The 26,018-nt window shown below is 45.9% G+C and overlaps 1 protein-coding gene across 2 annotated transcripts in view; it reads right to left on the bottom strand.

Annotated features, from left to right (window-relative positions):
- Nucleotides 1–26,018, bottom strand: part of LOC125323996 (T-cell activation Rho GTPase-activating protein-like) — a 41,395-nt gene extending 15,377 nt beyond the window's left edge. Inside the window, exons 1-2 of one of the 2 annotated variants that reach the window (XM_048299450.1) lie at nt 25,924–26,018; nt 18,483–18,571 (exon numbers count right to left, since the gene is read on the bottom strand). In XM_048299450.1, the coding sequence (XP_048155407.1) occupies nt 18,483–18,571; nt 25,924–25,971 (137 nt within the window). In that variant the 5' untranslated portion in view covers nt 25,972–26,018. The remainder of the gene's footprint in view (nt 1–18,482; nt 18,572–25,923) is intronic. The other variant, XM_048299449.1, reaches the window with a different exon arrangement.

Genomic DNA, 26,018 nt, shown 5'->3' with positions numbered 1-26,018 from the left:
CACTAAGCATGGCTGCGATAAAACTAACCTGCACTTAGGCAGTACCTTCTATCTGATCCCTTTTATTTTCAGTGCCAGTGAAGGGAGGTACAGGGAGTCTACCTGATGCAGCCCCCAAGTCACCTGTATAGAAAATAGATGGCAAAAGCATAAAATCTTGACCTAGACTGTACATGATAATACAGAGGATGGATTTAATACCAGGGTGCTTGCCTGGAATTCTAGGCCTGGAGACACAGAGAGAAAAGAGATGTGGCTCGGCATCTATGTTTTGATTTGAGTTGTCACAGAAATATTGCACAAGAACATTGCAAAACTGGGATTCAGAGATGAATTGCTCTAAATAGTGCTTGAATCAAGTTTTAGTAAATGACTCATCTCTAAAAAAATTAGTATGATTCAAAGACCTAGTTCCAGCCAAAATCTTATGAATGAAGAGATTTCATTTCATCCCTAGTGGAACTCTGTTCAGAATGACCTCTGCCTTGGACTAACTTATGGGGTCACAGTGAGATGTTACTTTAGTGCAATATCCTTTACTGTAAGTGGGCACTGGATCTCTGATATCCTTTGGCACACCCTCACCACGGTACCATGGGTATAAGCCTTTAACAGGACTTTGGCATGCTAATAATCTTGTGCACAGGCAGGAACCATTCGTTCTCCACAAATCTGGGGCATTAAAAAGGGATACACATGACCACAGAAAAATGAGGAAGGTATAATTTTCTTTCATGAACAGTGTTAAACTGCAGAGTGTAAAGTACCAATCCCTCTTGCAGAAATTCAGGAGGTGTTGGGATGTTCCCATATAATATGCAACAATAACAAAAGTGTAGAGAAAACCAAGAAGCCATCCTATTGTATTGGTTGATTACGGGCAGTAGCATTTGTACATCACAGCTGATTTGTACTACAGACTCCCCAGTTGTCACTGGGCCTCATCCCATTAATGCTGGCTAACCTGATTCCCACTAACCAGCTCTCCTATGGAGAATCATTCTCCAGGAATGATTACACTTCAACTGAAGAGCAGCTAATAACAAACCTTCAATGCACCTGCTGACTGTAGCTCTCTGTAGAAGGGGGCTAAAGACAGAGTGATACAAATACCCTTGCATTATTTTCTTCAGTCCCAGTCAGCTTCTGGGGAGGTAGAAAGTACCCAACATTGTCAAACACAATTAAGAAATATCGCCACCATTTTCCTTCCACCCATTCTGCTCACAGTATTCAACAGTAGCACCTTGCTCTTAAACTGTTCTTCCCAGCAGTAGCTCTCACTCTGCTCTTTTGTGCCCCGAAGTGCCTCTCATTTACCTGCCTAGGCTCCCTTCAGCAGCATGAGTCCATACCACTCTCATGCCTCCCTTATGACAAAAGAAGCCTGGGATTCCCATGTCTCATTTCTCTTGGTGGTTTTGTAAGAGCTGCTTTAGCGCCTGCCATGCCACTGGAGATGCTCTAAGCCGGGTCCTCCCCAGCTTTGCCCAGGGCACAGGGTGCGAAACACTCCCAGGACAGCAGTTGGGTTTATGCCTCCAGACCAAGCAGAAATCAGGCAAAAAAGGAATTAGAGCAGAGGCAGATCAGCAGATGGGATTGCACATGTCAGCAAGGGCCTCCTGTGAAGGCTACGTAACAGCAGGTGCTAGTGAGAGGATGTTCCAGCCCACTGTGCACTCAGAAAGTAATTGCTGGTGACATTTCCTCACACCATCCTCCTCCTCAGAGAGGAATTGGCAGGTTCTGAGGCATTACACTTTTTGTTTGCGTGTGGGAGGCTGATAAAACTAGAAGTGAGGTCTGCTTCCGTGCAACCAACTGAACAAGGAAGCAGGGAAAAACAGTCCCTTTAATCTGAGCAGCTATAATAACTTTCAGACTTGCAACAATCTACAAGAGAGTACGGAAAGGTAAAGGTTTGCCCGCTTTCACCTTGCTGAGACTGGGGGCCTTTGCCTGTCTCTCTCATTAAGGCTCTTAGGGACTCCTGAGAACAAGGGACTAAGAATACAGAATGCTACAGAATGGGAGAGATAGAAAGCCTTCCACCAGGGCCATGGCAGCTGATCTGCTGAGTAACTGTCTAAAAGGCACATTAGAGAGATTTTCTCTGCAAACCTGGTTCACATGACTGACAGCATCATAAGATCCGTGGCAGCTGGTCAGTCTCTTGCCTCAGTACGTAGCGGCTGGCGTGTTGTGCAAGCATGAAAGTTTTCTACAACTCAGATACACTCGGTTTCTTTCACATGAGCTCTTCACTTTGTTGCCAGTCAAGTGACATAGCTTGACTTGTGTTTTTCTTTCGAAAGCAACTGTGTGCCTTTTGTTGTTTGAGAAATTTGCTGAATTGCTCATTCCCATGACCAGGTTTCTCTGTTTTCTGGGACATGTTGGTTATCATTGCCCCACTGGGTCTTCCCCCAGTGCTGAGATGACCATTGCTTGTGTCATCCTCACAGCAGCTGACTGACTTAGTGATTACAAACCACAATATAGTTGAAAAAGTCAGACAAGGGTTTCAGATTATTTGGTAACACAGTGAAGAATGGTTGTCACATTCATGCCTGACCAACCAGCATTCAGTCAGCCCAAAACAAGGCAAAAGTTCTCTTGGACCCCTGGGAAACAGTTATTTATCAGTAACACCTGTGGGTGACTTCAAGCTATTTTTTTAGATTTTTTTCACTTGTGGGGTTTTAACCTTTCACAGATGACTTCAGTCCTTTGGAGACCTTCAAAAACTAGAAAACATACAAACACACACACAAACACACACACACAAACACCCGCATCCATCAGCCCAAATACAAATAACAGTTCTGTGACATAACACTGGCACTCATCTAGGTTGCCCTTTAAATATGCTGAACATCATTTATCAGTCCAAGTCACTGGGGCACGTTCTGTCTGTGGCAATGTTCCTGAGGTGCCTCAGTGTCCCATCAGATGAGCGCCTCATTTGATTGCAACATTAGCATAGCAGCACGTCTGCCATCCTCCCCATTTCCAGGACAAAAGATAGATGGTGAAGATGGGTTTTTCAAGGTGAGAAAGACACAAGTGAGGTAGCCTCATTCTTCTCCAGATCTCCTGGCTGGTCCCCAGGATCACTGTCAGCCAGCTCACAGGACCTCTCCATGCTTCTTTTCTTTGCAGTATGAGGCATTAAGAGGCAGAGCAAAACCAATCAGACAAACAAATCTTCTTTTCATAGACGGAAACTTAACCTTTTGCAAATATTTTCTAACCTGGAAGATGCTGAAGCCAAGACCCCCAAGCCCCAGGCAAGGAGGAAGGTCAGGGAGTTCTAACTGTTTCTCAAGACATCAGCTGCCATCAGCCTGGTACTCTGTGCTGGGAAGCGCAGACTGTGCTCCCAGCCTTCCATGGCTATCACACAACACTGGATGCACAGCCACTGTAACAGACAACCTCCTGGCCACTGCTCTGAGCTGGTGGTGATAAAGCAGAATTCTACTTTTGAGTGACTATATTTTACTAAACAAGCCATTTCTATTATACCTATTTATTCCAAATTGAACAAGAAAACCTGAATTTTGAAGAGGCTGGCCAGAGTCTCTCTGAGCATTGCTACCTCTGTCTCCTTATAAAAATGCACTGTGTAAGGAAAAAACTAACAGGATCAATCCCAATAAATGCACAGTTACATAAGCAGATATCCATATACACAGGTAGGCAGCATTTGTGTGCTTACATGATTTTTACTTGGGGAAAAAATAGGGGCATCCAGGGCAGATTTGCAGACTACATTTATATCTCACATCAGTAACAGTTTTGAGGCACACAGTGTCCGTTTATGGGGACTACCCTGCCCTTTGTCCATGCTGATTGTGTTGAGGTGTCTACAGAGCAAATCCTCAGGCAATGCCTAATCTAAAGGCTTCTTTGTTGCAGTCTGATCCTCAGAGGCTGGGGTTTTCTGAACAGCCAAGCACAGTCTCCTTACATTGTCTTTAAAGTATGCTCAAGGATGGGGAAGCCCAAAAAATCTGAGTTACAGAAGCACTCACCAAGAATGGCGTACCCTGTGAATGAGACTAGCATTTGTATTAGCTCTGGAGGTCTTAGTAGTATCCTTCACTTCCTGATTTTAAAAACAACTTGGGGAACTTCCTTTCTTGGCCTATTTTGGAACTTCTGCTTGTAGTTGTAATTGAAACCAAGCTCTGTGAAAATGTGTGGTGGTGGTAAGCCCCTACTGATGACCACAGCAAACCTCCATACCCAAATACTCAGCAGCTCAAGGGAGCCTTGAACACAGTTGAATTTTCAGCTTGGGTCATTTTGTTGGAGAAAACTAGTGTACATAAAGTATAAGAATATAGAAAATTAGCAGGCTGGGTCATTCTCCTGAACCACCTAATCCAAGTTTCTATCTCTAATGGCAAATGATGCTACTTGTTTCCAAAATAGGTGCAAATCTCATGCCTTCATAAGAAGCTTTTTCCTCCAAGCCTCTAGTTCATTAATTTTATTTACTCTTGAGAAAAGTATATAGGAGTAGGCTGATTTAGTTTCTTACTTCATTAAAGACTGTTTTCCTAGAAAAAGTTGGAATAATAGTGAATTTTGGTTAAGAATTTTGGTTTTACTATTATATCAGCTTCTGTCCCCATGGGCAGAAGAGCAGAGAGTTCAAAAGAAAGATGGCTGGTAAGGAGCCAGAGCATTCTTCTGGGTACCTTCTACCCTCAAAAGTAGAATCACTTAACAAACTTTCGTCTAATCCATGTCTTGTGACAGCAAGCTGTCACACATATGCTGCCATTTTGCATTAAGTCTTGGCAGTGGGACTGTGAGCTTGCTGTCCTTGAAGAGAAAAGAGCCTTTTTGTGTCAGAGCCTCTGCTTTTCACACCACCCTGTTCTCTCAGCCATATACAGAAATATCCTTACCTTGGCTGTTCTCTGAAAAGCAGCATACAGTCATGTTAAAGAATGGGGACATTCACTAAGTGAATTAATGTGTTCTGTTATTGCATTAGTCTTTTCATGCAACATAAGCAAGATGAAAAATGCTTGAATGAGCTTACACTAAAAATTCTGTGTTTAATTACTCTATTTCTTCCTCAAAGGCACCTTAAAATGATACTTTTTACTGCTGTCTGCTAAAGAAGGTAGATGAAAATATTTCCTTTAAATGTGCAGCCTTTTTTCTTTGAGTGTCAGCTGGGTTGCCATTCACTTTCCTCTGCCATCCAAGAAGAAGCCAAGTAAAATAAAGACAAGATTTCAAATTTTCAGTAGTGCTATCAGGAAAAAAATAAAGGGGAAAAAAGCCCCACCACCAAACAAACCCCAAGTAACCAGGAAAGACTACTGCTCTTCCTCGTGCTTCTCAGCAGAAGAAAAAAAAACAAAACACAAACCTATGTCATGGTATCATGAAAGTGACATTGTAAATTGATTTTAGGAATTCTGCCTATAGGTACCTTCTAGGGAAATTTCTGATGGGAAGTGCATTTAACACAGTAATACAATAACTGAACAATAAGTGAAACTTTTTAAATTACTCTAAACAATGGAAATTAAAATCTACCTCTGAACTGGCTTTAAGTAGAAATTAATAACAATATATTTATGTATTTCTATTCTTTTTCAGTAATCTCTCTCTGATAAGTCACTTCTCAGCAGACATGAATAGCATTGATGGGAAGCAGAAGATGCTCTTTGTCCATTAGACAAATACCGCAATTGAGGCTGAATCAGTAGGTGCAGCCTTTGTTATTTCCCACATCTTCAGACTGATAAATTAATTCATCCCCTGACTAATTTAAGAAGTGTGGGCTTTACCAAGAAGTACCAACTTGTTTGAATGTAGGAGGAAATCAAAAAGTCATTGAAGTGTGGTGGCCTGACTGACCTATGCCCAGGCTGGATGTTTTGCCTGTGAGAAGCGAAAGGGTGTTCAGGGGTCTTTGCAGTTTAAGACTGTAGCAGAAAGACTTTCAGAAAAGTTGGTATATTTTCTTCCCCGAGAATTTAGAGCTTAGGCTGGTGATTTTACTCAAGGAAAGGGTCTTTCTAAGAACCAAACAAAATTCTTTGGGCCCTGGAGAATGATAAAAGTCCCTTTCTCCAATCCTGACAGGAAAAGGAAAATTAGTCTGATTTGTGGTGTTGCTTTTCTAAACATGCAGCACAATTACCTGGGCAGAACACAGGAGGATGCCACCATTTCTGCTACATGTATGAGCTACACAGAGTTTAGATGCATGCAGGCAGAACAGTTAGAGGAAAAAAACAAAATAACCCCAAAACCCGTCAGAAAAACAAACAGCAGATGCCAGCAATGTCATACTTCATGACCCATTCTGTGCCTGCTAGGGTACAGAAAACCTTTCCTTCTATTGCAACAAAAGAGCTGTCCTGGTCCACTGGGCAAAAGCTTTGCTAAGAGTCACTAGTCAGATTGATTTACACACTAGATTGCAACACATCCAGCTGGCACCTGTTTAGAGTGGCAGCGTTTTCTGAATAATGGTCTACAGTGTCCTAGATTCCTGATGCATTTTTTTGTGAGGATCAAGAGCTTTAAAACCATCGTTCCCCTCAGGGTACCTGGTCTCCCCCATTTTCCTCTAACTGTGAAGCTTACAAAAAACAAGAGCTGGGACCCTGAAATTAGCACCTTACCCAGCAAAGAGGCTAGAGAAACATTTATGATATGTGAAGCAGATGAAATGCATTTTAATGTTGAACCTAATCTTTTTTCTGTTGTGGACTTCCCTGGAGCTATGCTAGCAGTTCCCCTTACACTAAGACTGTCCAGGGAAATTCCCTTTCTGCTTTTAGTATCCTCCTGAATAATTATATTTCAAAGTTTCTTCAAAATAAAGAGAGATGCTGGCTCTCTCACTTCCATTTTTTCAAAGGATCTGCTCATTAGATAGCGTCTGAACCAGAGACTGTATTACCAGGGTCTAAATGGAGAAATCCAACCAGAAAAGTAGAGCTGGAGGAGGAGGAGGAGAGCTGCCCATGGCTGAACCCCAGTGGGGAAGAGGAGTGGATATTGATGATTTCCTCAAGGTGAGCACAGATTTTATGCAAGTTGCTGTCCTGAAGTGAAAGCTTGCACCCTTCATGTATATCAGGATACATCAGATGGCTGATTTGAAACTCATTGATGAATGCTTAAGTGCTAGATTCACTGAAAAGCTTGTTAAGCACTGGAACAGGCTGCTCTGTTCACCCGAACAGGGAAGTGGTAGAGTCCCCAGCCCTGGAGGTATTTAAAAGATGTGTAGATGAGGCACCTGGGGACATGGTTTTGTGGTGGGCAGTATCAGGTTAAGGGTGGGACTCGATCTTAGAGGTATTTTCCAACCTAAATGATTCTTTGATTCTGCAAAGAGTCAGTTGACTGTTTTGATAAGGAAGGGTTACTATGTCAGTATGTTATATATTTAGAAAGGCTGGGTTTATGGTCCGAGGGTGGGCACGCCTGACTGACTCTGCTGTCGCTGACCTTGCCACCAGCATGTTTATTATTGACCTTGCCTCTTGTAGCACAGTGCCTGGGGCTCAGCCAAATCAGGGCACCACCGGTGACACAGGGACCAGGTTTCTGCCCGAGCAGGTTATAACCTGGACACAGCAGGTACTTCTGGTCTGTGCGAGGAGAAGATTATCAGCTTTGCAGATGAAGAACCTGCTACCAGTTTCCTGGGAAATATTTTTATAGCCTAAGCATAACAGCCTGGAGAGTTGTGACGTAACTAGGCTCTCTGAAGTTAGGATGTGGGCAGATTTCTCTGGGGGCAGTGACACGTCCATTAGCAGGTCCAGGCTGATGAACCAGTTGTTGCAGCTGCTTGACTGTTCTGCCATCTATCTATATGTGAACCTACAGCAGGGCCAAAGTGGTAAATTTGCTGAGGAAAAATAGGGGAGGTTTGTCTCTTCACAAAATGAAGGGAAGATTGAAACTGTTTTAAAAATTACTTCTGCATCATGAAAACTTTAACTGAACATAAAATGCTTTCACTGAAAAAAAACCCATTTCTTCAGCTAAACACCAGCTACTCAAAATGTGAGACAACTTCTTACACTTCTTCCAATTTCAGGACCAACGTTCCCAGCAGCCTGCCAAAAATAAGATTTTGAGCAGCTGTTCTTAAGAAATCAAGGTCCTTTCAAGTTTCTTCTTCAAGCCAGCACCAAAAACACCTGTTTGATTGGTTTGGTGTGGGTCAGAAGCAGAGTTGCAGATTTACCCAGTTCACCTGTGGTTGGCTCAGCATGGCTCCAAGCAGAGACTGACTTTCAGTTTGGCTCTGAGCTCACTCACGCAGAAGTTGAACTTTGAGAAATCCCCAAACACAAAGCCCAGCCACAGTGCGACAATTAGTCAAGTGTAGGATTTTCCCATTGTCTGTTTATAACTGACTACTGAATTTCTTGGGGGTTTTTGTTATTTTTCAAGAAACACTTAAGATGGGGGGGTTTCAGGGATTATTTTTAGATCTATGAAAAAAAGATAAATATAAGAGGTAAGAAAATCAATTTTACTTGATATTTGTGAGACATAATCAGTAGGGTTACTGCTGTTAGCCAAGGAGAGATGGTTTCTCATTGCTGGGTTTCTGGGAAGCTGTGATCCAAGGTCACCGTGGGTCAAAGCTTACAGCTGTGGATAAGAGCAAAGTGTGGCTGGCTGCAGTTAAATATTCCTGCTTGCCCAACAAAGTGAGGAATTGTCTCTCTAGATGCATCTGGATGTGTTTGGTCCCTTTAGATGCTTATTCTTTTGCCATCCTGCAACCCAGCCCTTATTTTTGCAAGGAAGCTGTGAAAGTGACACGTCAGAGTCATGTTCTGAGCTGGGAGAAGGGCCAAGGGTGAGATCTGGCCTTGGCCTTACAGAACCATGTGAATAACACTTTGAAGAGGTTGGTGGAAACTATGCTCAGGTGAGGACTGCAGGACGAGGAAACGTCAATCAGAAGAAACATGTTTTTCTTTTTTCCTTGGGAAAACAGGTAGTATGAACACATAGGTTCATCCCCAAGGCCAGAAAATAGTCCATGAAATCATCTGGTCTGACTGCATGTCCACACTGGAATTTCATCTGGTTAGTCTTGGAGCGAACCCAGCCAGCAATGTGTGTCCGACTAAAATGCTTCTGCTTTTAGGGAACACATCCACCTCCTCTCCATGCCCCAAAAGGCTCTTCCTTTTGACATGGTGATCTCAGCAGAGACCACCATTTACCTTGATTTTTTTTTTTTTTCCCCACTGTGGTTCAAACATTCACAATGGCTTACTAACAGCATGGTTATTTTCACCTTTTATTTTTCCCAGTTTGCGCAGCTAACTCTTCTCCTAACACCAATTTCACCTACTTCTAAAAGCCCCTTCTTGCAGTTGTTTCCCTTACATGAACACATCCACACATACCCTGAGCCATCTCCTGATCTTCCTTTTACTATATTACCTAGGCTGATAGCCTTCAGATTCATTCTGCAGGGCTTTCTCAGACCCTCCAGCAGTTTTTAAGGGGTCTTTTTGCAGTTTCATCAAGTTTTCAAATCCTTTAAAAAATACAAACACAAATATGTGAGACATCATCCAGTTCCACTGTTTCAAACACTTTTCTAACTTAAAATTAATCTTCTTACTTCTGCTAAGTGCTTTATATATACCTAAAGGTCACATCAAGCTTTGAGTACATAAAAGCTTCCTTACAAGTGGTTGTCTTGGTAATAAACACCTGAAAAATGCTTTAAAACAAGTTACGTCTTCCAGTTTCCATTATCTACCTTAATTAAAGCAAGATATGGACCATGGACACACAGAGGATGAAGGAGCTGTGCTATTCCTTAGGAAAGCTGATGGCAGGCGCCATGGACTGTGCAGACACTGGTGGGCAGGTCTGTCTGGAGATGCTACGGCCCTCTGGCTGCAGGAGACGTGGGGACAGCTTTCCCATGACTCTGGGGGATACCAGGACCCCCAGCAGCTTTACACCTGCAGTCTTGAGGAAACCCAAATTCATACCCCAGCAGAATAATGTTGATAAAACTCCTGTATATGGATATAGAGTGTAGAGACTGACCCACAGAGCAGAGGAGTCTTTTTGACCAGCAGCGTTTTTAAGGGCTTGCACTCAGTGGGTGCACAGTGAGGACAGGACTAAGGCATCCTCCTGGATGAGTTTCGTGGGGTCAGACTGAGTACAAGAGGCTTAGAAATACAATAGTTGATTGTATATATATATTATTTTCTCGGGATGATATTGTTTAGTAAGAAATAAATGCAATGACTTTGGCTAAAATCCCTCCTCCTAGCCAGAGGTGGGCAACCCGGTGAGACTTCATTTTGACATTAAAGTAAGTGGAATTCTGCTTTTATGTCTGTAACTGATTTAAAATTAAATAGTCCATCCACTGATGGATGAGTGTTGCATGGGAAGCACCAAAGACATACTTTATCCTCCCCTGAGAGCTCCTCAAGTCCCTTGCTTTTCACTGGATGCTTGAAATCTAAGCAACTACTTTCATGTGCCAAAATCAGCAGCATTTCCTCAGGCCACACCTTTATGGGACTAATTAATTTCCATGCCCACGTCTTCAAGGCATGTGAAGGTTCTCCTTCGTCAGCCAGCTGCAGCTTCATCTGCTTGTTCCCTGCCTAGCTCACTCTTCCTCTGCAGGGCAGGTGACGGGGTGACACGTACAATGAAAAACACAGATGATGCTACAGTAACCCCCTTTTCTCGTGCAACAAGAGCACACCCACATACACGCTGCTTCCTCCCCAGCCCTAGCTTGCTGTGCCAGCTGAGTGCTAGCAGGGAGCTCAGGACTGCTGAGAACTGCAAAGGTTTTGCTGCTTTGGTTGACATTTAACGATTAACCAATTTTGTGGAGACTGAAGGAAAAGGTGTTGTTTGTGGGAGGTGATGTGTGGAAAGGAGAAAGAGTAGGAGTAGCAGGTGTCATGCAGAAGGAGCTGTCTGAGCGTGTCTACCCATTTTGACCTTATCTGTCTTAAGGACAGAGCTCTTCTGGGTCCCTCACAACCACATGAGGTTACAGGCACCCAGGCTTGGCTAAACCTGGGAGTTAAGTATTCCTGGGCCTGGCTAGCAGGAGATTGCCTGGCAGTAGAGGCACTGCATAAGTTCATGTGTGACTGAACTTAAAAGCTCTGCCAAATATGAGAGCACAGGCGGGGAGTGGGAGAAAACCCTCTGGTTCTACTCTAGTCCATATAGGCTGACATTGAGGCACAATTCAAAGCTGATCTCCAAACAAACCTGGAGACATCTCATCTTGATGAGATGAGACATGCCTGGCTCTCCTAGCTTCAGTGAGCACCAAAGACTCCCTGTTGGGGAACAGGCACTGCTTCAGGCACACCTGAACAAGGAGAGGATGAGTGTTACGTGGCTCAGCTTAGCCCAGGGGCTTCTCATAGCATTGGGATGGCCCTGCAGCCCACTGTCTTTCCTGATCTCAAAGATGCCCATTGCCACTGTCACAAGTGGGCTGCACAAGGACATGCCAAGTGCCTTTGCAATGGGATAGCAACAGGATTCAGCTTTCATATGCTTTTCATTCACCCATAAATCTCAGTATTCCTCCCTGAGAGGATGCTGAGGAGGATGACAAAGTGAATTTCCTCTGGGCATGCAGGAAATCTGGACTCCAGCGGGACTGGAAGTAACGTGGAATAGGAAAACAACAAACTTTCCTAAGCCTGAAACATTTAGTCTGGCTTTGCTCTGGCTTTACCTTGGAGTCCCACCTAGGTCAGCTCAGGGCACTGGAGCGGGTCTGTGCAGATTAGCAATGTCCTTTCATGGCTGGAAGTGGAGAAGGGAGCTAAAGAGACCAGGGCTACGCTGCTGGCATGGTTGGGCCCTGTCCACACCCTGGCCTCAGGCAGAGGGTGGTTCCTCATAGTGTCCTCACCTGACGACTGGGGAGATGCTAAATTCTGACCACGGCAATACAGCACGAGCCTGGTTCCGTGGTGACCTGGCACAGGGCAGCCCGCATTTTTGCCGTCCAAGGCTATCATCCTGCCGAGCAAAGGAGACCTTACCCAAGCTGCCTGCTGGAGATGTCCAGCTTGTGCCAGTTTCCAGATGGTATCAAGATTCTGCTGGCAAGGGCTGGCTGGCCTGGGCAGATCTGTGCTGGGAACACCTGAACAATTTCTGAGACGATCAATCGGGTGCCAGTGATGGGGAAAGTCCTTGACAGCACCATGTTTGCTAGCAGAGCAGGTGCCCTGGTGAGCCCCAGGAGACCTCTGGGGCTGCCTCATGCTGCTGAGCACAGGAGGGTCCTGGATGGAGTGCCCATGGTGCAGTGGTCTGCATGTCTGGCGCACTGCTGGCTGTGCTGCCCACCCTGCAGCAGCAGCACGGGGGAAATGGCAGGCGTGAGTGTGAGCCTCGGGACGCCCACAGCATGTTTCCTTTCCAGCAGCAGACAGGATGTTAGCTGTCATGGGTGTTAATTAGCCCACAGCGCGATGCTCCTGATTTTCATCAGTGCATGTTTCGGTTTGAGGCTCTCTCTTCTCAGACCCAGATTTTAACAGGGTCACAGCACTGAAGCCCCCATCCCTCTGAAGTCTTCTCTAGGTGCAACTTATTTTTTATTTTAATGAAGAATCCTGTATTCTACAAGCATCCCATGAGCACCACTGGCCATTTCTGGAGTTTGTCCAGATGTCTGCAGTGCTGATAGACTCAGATAAGTCCTAGACAGCACTGCACATGCTGCAGCACGTTCCCTGTGGCACACAGATATGAATAGCTGTGTGTATGCAGAAAGGTCATGAAAACCTTTTCTGGCTCACCTCAGAGTTTCATTTAGAAGTAAAATGAAATTATTAGCTGTTTAGAGATAAGCTGGTTATGACTGAGGCTTGGACACATAATAAAAGTTTTACTGTTTTAAACAAGATGTGTTGGTGGAAGTACAGATTCTGCCCCGTGTGGAACAGTTGTTCAGGTCAGCATCTGTGAGGGAAGCAGCTGCTGCCCAGCAGCTGGATGTGGCTTGTCACTGGCCATCTCATGAGAACTCTGCTCCCACCTGTCTGCAGGTGAAACAGAACAAGTGAGTGCTCCCAAATTTATCTCCAGTGGGAAATACCCATCTTATTTCATGCCCCATCACGCAGAATTGTAATACAGAAATAGCAGAATTGATACCAGAGCACCCATCAGCATTTGCTGCTGTTTATAACTTTCAAACAGGGAATGGTGTTAAGTGGGAACAGGGCAGTAACACCTGAAGACTCTCCAGCTTTTTAAAGCTGTGTGGATGCCTTTATGGGCCACTGCAACTTGGACACTTCTTGTTGCACAGCTGCATGGGCTCTGCAGACCATGCTGCTGCAGGCTGATGCCTGTGTAGGACATGCTCCCAATTCACCCCATTGAACTCATCTCATCACAGCCCACTGGGACTGGTCGTGGAGTCACAGACATATTTGTGGCAACATCAACCAGCGTCGGGGCAGTATTCTTTCAAAACATGTTTATTTTCCATGTTTTTTGGAGTTTATTGAATACATTTGGGTTGCAGCTTTCATGAAACTGTAATTTATCAAAAGCACAATGAGGAATCACACAGGCCAAGTTTCTAAAGCTCACATTTAAGTTAGGTCGTAGGTAGAATGAAAGCTTAAAGGTCTCTACCAACAACAATGATATTTTTTTCCCACTGAGAAGCTTTTCAGTTTGGGTGATATTTTCAGTGTTGCTTTTTTTCAACACAAATGTAACTTTTCCAAAGAAAGCAGACACATTCTATAATAATGTCAGCCAGCCTCTGAGTTTCTCATCAGAACAATTTCTATAAATTGTTTTGAATGACAAGCTGGATACATTATTCTGTGTTTATAAATAGATCTGTTTTCACAAAACTCTTTCTCAAGGAAATTGCTCTTAATTAATATGAAGTACTTTCACTTATTACTTGTATTATAAAAAGAGAGGAATCCTGCATGGATCAGAGTCCTGTTATGCTAAGAGTTAATAAAGGGACAAGTCTTACCCTGAAAATACCTCATCTTTTGGTTTGCTCCAGGTCTCTGCAGTCCCTGATTGTCTAATACCCACCTCCAAATTAATCAGCCCCATCATTCCGTTGAGGTCTTAACTGCTTCTTTCCTCACCATATCCTTATGAGGAAAGGCAGCACTATTAGCCCTGTGTTACAGATTGGGACCTGTGGTGCAGAAGTGAAATGTCATGATGAAAGTTGTCTGAACCAGAGCAGGGAATGGATGCCTACTCTTCCCCTAAAAAGCAGCACCCTGCCTGCTGTGCTTCCATTCAGCTGGTGCTGTGATAGTATTAGATTTTTGTTCATTAATTTCCCATCAGTTAGTCTATGAAAGAAAACTCACAGTACTATTATCAGCTGGTTACACAAGAGAGCGAAAACATTCCGCTAGTATAAGCACACAGAGGGTGAAAAATGGAAGTTAGTAAAAGTGAATGAAGAGAAAAAGTGAAGGGCAGGAGCAGTATGGTTGTCAAGAAGTCGTGGGAGAGTATGGAACAGAAATTGAAGCTTCAAGCTGACCCATAAAACTCCGTGATGTTACCAGCAACCTCACTGATTTCACCTTCAGAGACTGTGTTTTGCAGTAACCTTCACTTGAGTCATTGACACCTGCCCACTTCAGTCCTGTGGCCAGCCAGAAACCCTCCTACCTCCCCTAACCACAGCCTTGCACACAAGGGTCTCTGCTGTCAGCCCCCAGGCTCTGCATGGCTCACCCCTCTGCATCTCTGCAGACACTTCCCTGAGCTTTCTCAGCTTGCTATGGCAAAAATAAAAAGGCAAATAAATGGGGTTGCATGATGACAGGAATCAGATTTTCAGTTTTGGGACGGGATCCAGTGTCTCTGTAGGAGAGTTCAGTACATGATGTGCCTCCCTGCTTAGACCTGGCTGCCTAGGCAGGAAAAGGAGCCAGGGTAACTTAGAAAAGACCACACAGAGCCCAAGCTCCCCCATTCTTTGTTCTTTCAGTGTGAAGAAACCCCCAAAATGATGTTTCCCTCTACATGGAAATGCAGTGCTAGCTTCATTATCAGGTTGGAAATCAAGAGAGTGATTAGTTAAATGACTTTCCCCAATGTCACACTAAGGGCTGCAGATCAGACTTGCTTCACTTTCCTAAAAGCCAGTTGAGTGTTGTCTTCAGTACACTGCTCCTCTCAGCTCCTGCAATTGCATCTGCAGTCACAGCAAGAGCTGGTCTGGGTCTACTGACTTCTCCAACACGACATCAGTGGAACACTCGGTGAAAAACCTGTGGGGTAAGAATCCTGTCCCCATGAATATTTGAAGAGAATGCACCTTATCTAATGTCTTCCCAGTCAGGAGTGGGCAATGAACTTAGCACCTAATGAGCAATATGCAAACTCAGCCTCAGAGGTACACAAGATGTCTGGTACAAAAATAAACATCAACTGCCAGAAAATATCCTCTGGACAACATCCCAAGGAATAAGTTTCTTTAGGGACTCAGTTTGCTAGGAAGCTGTTGGCTTTAAAGTAAACTTTGCCTTACTTAATTCCTGAGGTTTGTCATTGGTAGTTTTCCAACATAAATCTGAGGATTTCTGATTGGCCTGTTGGTTAATAACCAGATAGTAAGCACAGGATTATGCTCATGTTACCTTTTCCTAATGCTACTGATAATTGCTCAATAGGTTCAGAAACCAGACACTTCACTGACTTTTATCTCATGAGCCAACTCTTCATGCAATGCCTGGGTCTGCACTAGTTGATTAGAATAATGTTACTGCAGTAAGGAATTGGTTTGAGGGCTGGAGGGTACAGTTTCTAGATTGTTGAACCTGCAGGATGAATAAGTTAATCCATTTTCTGGAAATTACTTATGGTTCAGTCCCAACAATCACCTGCATTAGCCCAGTCTAGTTGCTTGTGAATTTCCATAGGGGAAAGGAAAAATCACATTTAGACTGAAAACATGGATGGTTCAGAGGTTTGGCAACAAACTCACAAATGCTATTGCCTCCATGTGAAATTCATCCTCAATGTATAGTGGCTAAGCAGGATAGTGTTCCAGTAAGTGCTCCATGGTACTTGCATAGCTTACTGCCTGCACAGAAAAAAATTCAGGGAATATTCTATCTGTGGCTGCTCTCCATCCTGAAAGGTAACAGCTTTATGAAGGTGGGTTACTTGTTAAAATTCCACCTTCCTGCTATGAAGTGTAGTAGAGGCTTTCCTTTTTATGCTTCTATACGTGCAGGGGCTTTAGACCATGTCTGCAGACAGCAAGTCTGGAATGTTGCCCAAGATGGCAGTGTTTTTGGAATACAAAAGATATTTTTCATTTAAAGGCTGATTAGCTTGTGCTGATCACAGACACTCAAAAATCACTTTCCATGGGGCTTTGTGGGCCTCCTCCATTGCTTCATGTCATGGTGAAGCCACCAGTGGCTTTGTCACGAGGCTGTGAGGTCTCGGGGAGGGACTGTATGGAGCACAAAGGAAGCTGGGTTTGACCTGACTTTCACAACAGCCTCTTCTGCACCTCAGAGGTTTTGTGTAATCATTGACTCCGGTGTATTCAGTAGAAACGTTACTTCATTTCGTAAGATGAGCTGCTTCAAGGCCTTGATGGCCATTAGTGCTGTGAGGCAGGTGCCGATGAGGAAGCTGGGGCTCCGTCCAGGCTACTGAGATTAGCATAGCTCGAGGGATAGGCTTAAGCAGGCAGCCACCCACCCACAGGAGCAAAGAGTGTGAAAACATCACAGCTCTCCTGCCCACATTTCCCGGAGAGCAATGTGAAGGCAAGGCTTGGGGCAAAGGGAGGCAGCAGCTACTGCTGAACTGCCACTTGGAGGAGCAAAATTAGGTGCTGGCACGAGCTGCAAATTAGCTGATGGCACCAGCAACAATGTGGATTAGACCACTGAGAATGCTCTGCAGGAGCTCTTGGTAAATGCTGCCTCCTGCGGAAATGAGAGGGAGGGCCCATACTGAGCATGAAGTGGGGATGAGGCGCTGGGACAACTTTCCTGCCCAGCACAGTCTGTTCTCATGGACAGAGGTCCAAAAACCAAAGCCAGAGGCTGAAGGAGGGAGGAACTCAGGGCTGGACAAGAGGCACTACTGCCCTCCAGCTGATCACCCCCATCACCAGCTAACACAGGGATGCTGCTGTCTTCTTCCTATAGTGACATCAACAGCCCCTTTTTTCCACAGGCATCTGTAGTTTGCAGCTATTGTGGGCAGGAGGGTGGGGTGGGGTGTGTGATAGTATTTTTCACTCGTAACACCTACCAAATTATAGCACCAGTGAAAACAGAGCAGTGAATCCTAGGTACTCGTTCAGTATTTGAGCTCCTCCTGTCCTCCTGGGCTCTAGGATGATTCTGGGCTCTGAGATGGAGCCGTATGGCAAGCCAGGAGGTGTCACACAGAGCCACTTCACAGACTTCAATCAGGAATGTTTCCAGCAAAAGAAAAATGTGTTAAACTCAGCCGTTCTCACAGACTGACAGCTCCTGATGTTCATGTCAAGAAATGAATGCAAAAAAAATGTGCTCTCTCTGAAGAGAGACATAACTGACAAATAATTAATGAGTAAGTGCTCATACAGCACAACTTGCCCCCTTCCCCATGCAAGGAGTGCTCAAGGCCTCAGACTTTTGAAAGACAAAGACCAAAGATATTGATGCCCTTTCTGCCTTTCCCCTGAAGACTTTTTTGTAATACGTAACAAGCCCACTTGCAACACCACCATGCCCAGTTAGCAGCGCTGTTTGACTAACTGCTCTGGGTTTATTTGAGGGGAAATTGGGGCACTGAGGTGAAATAGCTGCAGCTCAAATAGCAGTCCTTCTTATTGGAAATAGTTTAATCAAGGAAGGAGACACTGCCACTAACATCAGCAGGTATTATTTCCCATTGGTTTGTGTAGGTAAGCCATGACCTGTAGCAAAATAAGGCGGTAAACTCTGCCAACTCTTCTGCCTGTTTTGGAGGCTTTGCTATCCAGAAGAAAGAAGAACAGGAAGAAAACAAAGAATCAGAATGCACCAATGAGAAAGCCAATGGAGACTTCTCAACAGCACTAGTAAGAACAAGGAGCCAGCACTGGCAGCCCTTGGCATGGGATTGGAGAGATGGAGGGAAGAGGCTTATCTCCTGCTGCACAGGCCTGGTGGGAGAGCGAGAAGAGCAGCTGGGTGCAATGCCAGCAAGTGCAGTTCCCACCACCTCTCCCATCCATCCCATCTACACCAGCAGCCCCCACTGCAGCCACAACTGCCAGCTCAGCCACCCCAGGCACCACACGTACACTCCCACACCTGCAACTCGCCTGGGGTCCTCTAGTGCAGAACACTGACAGCACATATGCATGGGCAAGCCAAGGTGTATCACCTTGCTCCTGGGCATCAAACATCTGTGCAGCCACTCGATGGACGTACCTGGCTGAAGGCAACCATGGCTTGCTCAAACCTTTGCTGAATAGAAGCGATGGTGCTGAACACCGGCGGGAAGGAACAGTCTTGAGGGGCTGAAAACAAGAATAAGTTTGTTATCAGTTTCCATCCTCCAGCAAAGCTCCCACAAAGGTGAGGGATTTGATCATTTATAGGAGTCATTGTTACAAAGTGTGTATGGGAGGAGAATACAGTCTGTTTGTGCTCCTGACTCCTGGATGCTGCCAAATTTCCCCTCGAGTGTCAAGGCTCCAAGCCCCATGGTGTTCGGCACAACAGCTGCTGTCACACAGGGCCAACTGGCCTCGGGGGCAGTGGCCAAGGCCAGCGCACAGCCACAGCACTGTGGGCAAAGCCCTGGGGCCACCAGCTGAGGCACCCCCCACTTGGGGCAGGCTCGGCACCAATGTCTGCACAGGGGCTGCTCAACACGAGCTGCTTTCCGGGCAGTGGGGAGACATGGACACTTGCAGGGCACCGTTCTTCCCTCCCTGCTTCTGCAGCAGGCTTGGGAGAACAGGAACCATGTCCTTTCCCAGAAGTGCCTGCTTCTCTGCCCTGACTGTAAAAGGCCTTTGGAGCAACAGGGTTGGATACAGACCTCTGCATTCTGAAACGTGGGGTGAGAGGAGGCCGCTCTTGGTGAGCCCAGCATGCAGAGGCAACCAAGCTGGTTTCTATTAGAGGTGCATAAGCTGCTGCCTCCAAATCCACAGGGAAGCTCCATGCCTCTTGAAGATCTAAAATCCCTGCAATCTGTGCCTCGGGACAGCAGGTTCTGTGTGGCTGCCCGCCATCTGAATACAAGCATGAGTGCTAAGGAATGAGGCTATTTTAGGAACAAGTGACACAACAGAGGAGCATCAGAGGCAAGAAATGGCTCCTTGCTGCCAAGTGTTGACATGAGGCCAATAAAGGGCAGGTTACCACTCTTTGGGGGGATGCCTGTCTTATTAAAGTTGTATTTACGGTATTTTTTGAGATACTTGAAAAGAAGGGTGATATATTTACAGAGAACTTTCTGAACATTTGGCCTCATTAACTGAGTGGAAAAAGAATGATTAAAAACACCATCTGCTTTTTATTGAAGTTTGTTTCAAATTCATCAGAATTTCATCAGCTTTAACCTCTAATTCTCAATTTTTACTCCTGAAAGTATGTTAGCAGCATACCACCCCATGCAGTTTACAAACGGCAAACAAGCCCTGGTGGTGTCTGCAGATCTTCTCTACTAAGATCTCACCAAGTCAGTGCAAACCAGCTCAGCACAAAGGGCAGGCAACTGCACGACATGCAGCAGAGCTGGAGGCACCGCGTACTCCCTGAAGGTGTCTGAGACCAAGCCCTGAGAAGGGTGACTGGGAGTCCAGCTGGCTGAGACCACCCCATGGTGCCACAGCCCATGTAACCCAAAGCAAATGCAGTTTCCCAGAGGAGATGAGTGATTTTCCCCATCATTATCAGCAGAAAAAAGTAAAGCAGCAGCAGGAGAAGTCACCTCACTCTGCCTGCAGGGAAAAGTGCTGGCACACATAGCTACGAAGCTGCAGCAGCACTGCACTGGGATACTAGAAAACCACTTTTTGCTAGGAAGAGTGAAAGACAGGAGTGGTTTGTATATTTACTCCTGGTTTATACCAGTTTGACACTGGTATATTTAGCCCAGTGGCCTCTCTGTATGCGGGAGCTTGTGTGACAGGCATAGGTGACACTGCTTCATACCTGCAGAGGAGCTGGTTTCTGATGGCGATGTTTGTTCCCATATCTGTACCATCATGGCCTTTCTGCTGCCTACCTTTGACAAATACCTAAATACATGCAATCTAAAGTCAAAGAAATTAACATTGAAATTGCTAATCGTGTTATCAGAGCAGCAGGTCTTTGCTTTTCTAAGTATTGACTCATTATGACCAGAAGTTCTTCTGCAGTCTGCTGCTCAACAAAAGGTCAGTATGTGACAAAGCCTGTGCTGCTCTCGCAGAAGTCACTGCAGAGCTCAGGGAGTTAAATGTGTTTTGGAGAAAGGTTATCCTTCTAAGATCATTCTAAGATGCTGTAGGGTGTTGTCTTCATGCTTAAGCCCACTGAGACTCTGGCTGGGGGTAGTTCTCTAGCTCCAATTAAAATACCATACGCACGGAAGGCATGGTCTATTCATCACTGGGTTTGTAGTATCAGGATAAAATACCAGCCTAGTGATAGAGCAATGGAAATAGCTGCTCCCTGCAGGGGAAGTGACGATGAATCCTGACCCAGGCAGAGGCCCATTTTCTCCCCAGCTTACTCCCTTGTATCCTCAGCTCTGATCACAGCAGCTTATAACACTGTCAGTGTTGTCATCCTGCCTCCATTTAAACCCACAAGGACTGCTCAGTGCAGACTCCCAAACAAGATACACTTGGGAGGGCAGACACCAGTTTCTTAATCTGGTGCAACATCTGAGAGGTCAGCCAGGATTCTTTTCTGAACTCACCCAGGACCAGCCAAAAGGCACTCTCTTTGCAGAGCAGACAGGGAATGCTCAGGAAAATGCAACCCTCCCGGCATCCTCCCAGAGTGGCCATGGAGGTTACAGCTGCTGGCAGCAGGATGCTCAGGGTGCCTGGATCAGTGTGTCACCAGGATAGCAAGCAAAGAGCGCTGCACTGTGGGGGAAAATGGTTTTGTTTCTCTCCCCAAATCAGTGTAAAGCAAATTACTTCTGTTACTGTTATTCTTATATTAACTCTATTCTAGAGTTGGCACAATTTCGCCTGCCAAATGCATATAGCAAAGATTAAACAAGCTGTGTATTTCAAGTGATATATGTACACACATGCACCTTTTGACACAAGTGAAAATATCAGGCCTGATATTCCTCCTCTCACTCCAAAAGCAAGGGACTTATTACTTGGTTTATTGAATAAGATCATGTCATGTCATGGAGAAAAACTTTATTCCCCAGGGTTGCTGCTACTTTGGTGGAAAAAACTACATGTGATTTTTACTGAAAGACTGCAGCAGGTGCAGAGAGGACAAATTAACTTTGCCCTGTGCTCCAAGACCTGGGAGAATTCAGAGTTATGCCAGTATTCACTGTCAATTACATCATACTTTCTCTCTTCATGGAGGATATCACAGTTTCTGCCACAAGTTTAGCTCCAGCCCTTCTTACTCCAGCCTGTGACCTGCTCTCATTCCGAGGCACACAGCAGATAATGTAAGGATGGCATCTGCAGATGGCAGAATTTCGAGAGCACTCATGGGGATTCATTTGCTCCAGGAAATTACCTACATGCACATGCAAGGGCTTCATCCCAGGCAAGGGCTTCGTGCCAGGCACCCACAAGGAGAGCTGCCTGAAGACTCAACCGTAACCAGAAAAACAGAAGGGAAGTCTAAAAAAGTATCCCAGTGCTCTGCACACTGTGGTGGGATATAGGGATGAGGGTGCTGAAAAATGCTTGCACCAAATGATTTCCTTTTTGAAACTGGCACAAAAATCAAATCTCTTTTATTATCTTGAAGCACTCCACCAAAAACCCTGAAAATCCAGAGTTCAGTCATTCTTCCTCAGGTGACCTAACCATGTCCTGTTGGTTTATAGACAAGCGAATGCATTGCTTGTCTTTATTCATTCAGAAAGCCTTTCAGAGTGTGTATACAGGGACATGATTTTGCCATCTGAAGGGATTTTTGGGTGGCCAGATTCTTCAGCAAGTAACAGCCAGCATGATCTGAAAACTAGATGCCATTTCTAAAACCTTGGACTTTTGTTTCTCCATGACTTTCAGAAATGCCCCCACATCTACTAACATATTTCTACAATCCTTAAGGAAAAACTAAAAGCCTCTTTACACACTCGGTGAGAGTCCTTGTGAAAACAGTAAACTCATGTCCTTTCTTCTGCTCCTGAAAGAATCCATCAGCAGCAGAAGCACAGTTCACATAAAGTGATCACTTAACCCAAAGCCCACAAGACACCAAAAGCAGAGGAGGAGAGCCCAGAGGATTTCCAGGAGGTGTGGTGGCAGGTAAACCTGCCTTTCCTTGACCAGGTTTTCCCAGGGAACACAATGAAATTCCCAGGGACTTTCCTTTCCCCAGCCATGTAATGCACATGCACATGCAGAGGAGGTTGGGACAGGGGAGTTGTGATCACCCTAGCACATCAGGCTGCCAAAAAGGAAAGGAAAAGGGGCTCCTGAAGGCAATGAGTCCTTTAAATGAACTTTTTCATGGACCTCTTCCCAATTTTGTCTCTCACCTGAGGTCACTAGCAAGGAGGTGACAAGAGGTATGGGGATGCCATCCAAACACTCTTCAAGGAAGTGTTGCACTGCCAAACCAAACCACTGCAGATGCTGCTGGTTTCATGGCTCAGGCTGTGCTTGTGTTAGCCAGTGCTGCCCATCCTGAGGCAGGGCTCTGCTCCCACTGGGAAGATCCCAGGACACTGCTGCCTCGAAGAGGGCAGGGGTTGAACATGGCAGTGCTACTTGGCATGGGCCAAAGAGGGTTCAGGGCTGGCTTTAACAGTTTATGTGTGATATTATAATTTATAATGATTTTAGATAATTATGCTGCAGTGCCAGGGAGCACTCTCAAGTGCTTTTTAATCTGTTAGTGCAGGCAAATCATGAATTGTGCATGCCCTGGTCATTTCTGCAGCCAGTCCCACTAGCTGACATTTCAGATGAGCAGCCCTCTGTGAGTATTTCCCAGTGGCACACAGATGTGTGGCATTGCCTGGCTCCTTTGTCCTTCATGAACCAGGGCACATCTGTACCCCCTGGGATCTGTTGGGTGCTCTGCTGCCTCACTGCCCCCAGCAGTACCCAGGAGAGCTGCCCTGCAGATGCTCCCTAGGGGCTGGTTTGGCTTAATCAAGCAGACTGGGAAGGAACTTAGAATTGCATGCAAGAGGAGGATTTCTGGTCTTGGTTGTGTCAGCGTGGGCAGAGTGGTCCCTCTGAAATAAGCAGCAGCACTCAATTTAAACTAGTCATCCCAAGGTGATCGGTCCAGTCTTATACAGAATAAACAAGACTGGAATTTGCCTTGAGCTAGTCCACAGTAAAACTCTTTTCCAAAGCAACTTTGTGCCACTATCACCACTCGAGTCAGTGCAGTTACTCTGGACTTCTAACAATACACAGATTTTTATCTAAATAGGTTTAAAAGCTGACAGCCTGGTTATGGAGACTGATGAGATTTCCTTTATTGACTGTGCAATCAGTGTGATTTAGAGTCTCCACGGGGGCCTTGCTGAAGGCTCTCCAAGACCCAGCTGTGACAAATTCTCTCCCCCCCCCCCCACCCAAGCTGGACACTGCTGCTGGAGACAGCGGCTGTGGTTGTGGGACCTTGTTCCTCCCCCTCATCTTCCCACCCTCCTGATCCTGCCTTCCTGGTGTCCTGACCTCCCACGGGGCCAGTTATTTGTCTGGCATCACACCCCTGCCTTCCAAGGTAATAAATTACTGCGGGAAGCAGCTTTGCACTGGACCTCATTAACAGCAAACACGGCCGTCCCTTTTCCTGCCACACCATGCAAGCCAGACATCCATGACTATCGGCAGCAGATACGCATTTCTCAAGCTCCCAGGAGGACCCCCAGGTCTGTGGCAGATGGTGCACTGGACTGATGGATGCACAGGGCTGGAGAGGCTAGCCACCCTCCTTGCCTCTTGGGATCGTGTCCCAGCACAGCCTGGCCCTCCTTGTGATGCTCCATTCCGGTGCCATTGCAAAGGATTTGTGGACATTGTTAATATTGAAAAAAGTGGGAGGTAGAGTGAAGAGCCTCTTTTGGTACTGTCTTGCTCCATTTTCAGAGACTACTGGTACTCTGAAAAAGCATCAGGCTTAACAAAACAGACCCACAAAACCTGAAGTGTCAAAGTGCAGTAAAATGGATCCATTCCCATGCTATGGGTGCAAGTACTAGGGCTGTGTTATGTCTAAAGAAAATAGCAAATTTTTTTCAATGTATATTGAATGGTTGAATAAAGTTAAGTAAAAATTGATCTTGGGGCCACCAGCATCCCAACGTTCTCTGCTAAACAATCACCCACTCTTTTCTTTTTATTTCTTCTTTACTTTCTCACCAGAAACAGAAAAATAAAGAGTGATTAAAAAGAAAGAAATGGGAAGAAGAGAGGGAAAAATACGCATATCTGAAATTTCCTTTTTTTTACAATGTTTCTACAGACAACTTTGAAGAAAATGTAACTATTATTTGTTTCTCTTTTTTCCTCTTAACTCCTTCCTGTTTTGGTTTGGTTTTTTAATGTAAGCTCTTTCTTATTGGAAAATAGTTCATTTCTGCTAGCAGCCCTCGTTTTGAAGAGCAGGAGGAACAATGGAAAACCAGATCAGTTGTCACGTAAAATACTCTTCCAGGTTTTATACTTGGAAGCACTGAAGCTACCACTTACGATCCACGCATCTCCATGTAAGGGAACCACGCAGAGAGCCCCTCATTTTTTGCAGAAAAGTTGATTTGCCAGAGCTGACAATGTCATGAAGAAATGATACGTTTCAGAGCAGAGATTCAGTCCTCGGCAATTTTCTTTTTGTTTCCCAGCCAGCACCTCGCTCCTGTCTGAGGTCAGAGTAAATGATGTAACGCTCCCTTCTGGCCTCGTAATCGATGGGCTGGTGGCCGGGGCTTCTCTCCCTGCTGACAGGAGCGTTCGCTGCAGCTGAGACCCCCCCGGGGACCAGGCTTTGGTCCTGGGCTCACACCAGGAGACTACCAGGTGCTGTGGGACAGTGTTCACAGCATGCACTAACGTGAAACATGTTTCTTGCAACGATGTTAAAACCTCTCAAGAAGAACAACAACAACAAAACAAAACCCATCTTAAACTCTTCCCCTCACAAAGATATAACCAAGAAACCCGCCAGTTTTATTTTAACCAACGTCCATTTACTCGTGGCTGAGGGTTTTATTCGGTTTGTTCCGTTTTTCAAGACTCTGCTCCCCTGACACGGCGCTAGAGCAGTTTGACAGTGCAGTGATATCGCCAAGAGGTCTCTTTAAATTCCATCTCTGGCAAGAAGGGAGGGACTGCACGCCGACCTGGCCCCTGCTTATCTGACCCTGACTCCACCCGGCTCCCGTGGCCCCTTTCTCGGGATGAGAAGTGCTCTGCGGTGCGGGGCAGGGACCACGCACCCGCGGAGCCCAGGAGTCCGGGACTGGCCCAGTGCCCTGCGAGCGCATCTCCGGAGTTGAGCGCGGGAAGTCTTGGGGTTTGCTTGTCACCGGATTCAGGACCAGGCTCAGATCCCCGGCAGATCCTCAGCTATCCCTACGCCCAAGTCACCCGCGGCAGCGGCAGCAGCCGCATCCCCTCTAACACCCGGGAAGGAGCGGGGGCTGCCCCGCGCCCCCCGGCCCTGCCCCGCTCCGCGCCCGCCGCGCCGCGCCCGCACTCACCGCCTCGGGCGCGGGGACCCCGCTGCCGCCTGCCCGCGGCCCCGGCATCGCGCCGGGAGGCGGCCGCAGTAGCGCCGGGTCCGGGTCCGGGTCCG

Source organism: Corvus hawaiiensis, chromosome 3, assembly GCF_020740725.1.
Source record: "Corvus hawaiiensis isolate bCorHaw1 chromosome 3, bCorHaw1.pri.cur, whole genome shotgun sequence".
Lineage (NCBI taxonomy): Eukaryota > Metazoa > Chordata > Aves > Passeriformes > Corvidae > Corvus > Corvus hawaiiensis.
The sequence above is the reverse complement of the archived record's forward strand: the minus strand, read 5'-3'. Positions and strand labels throughout refer to the sequence as shown.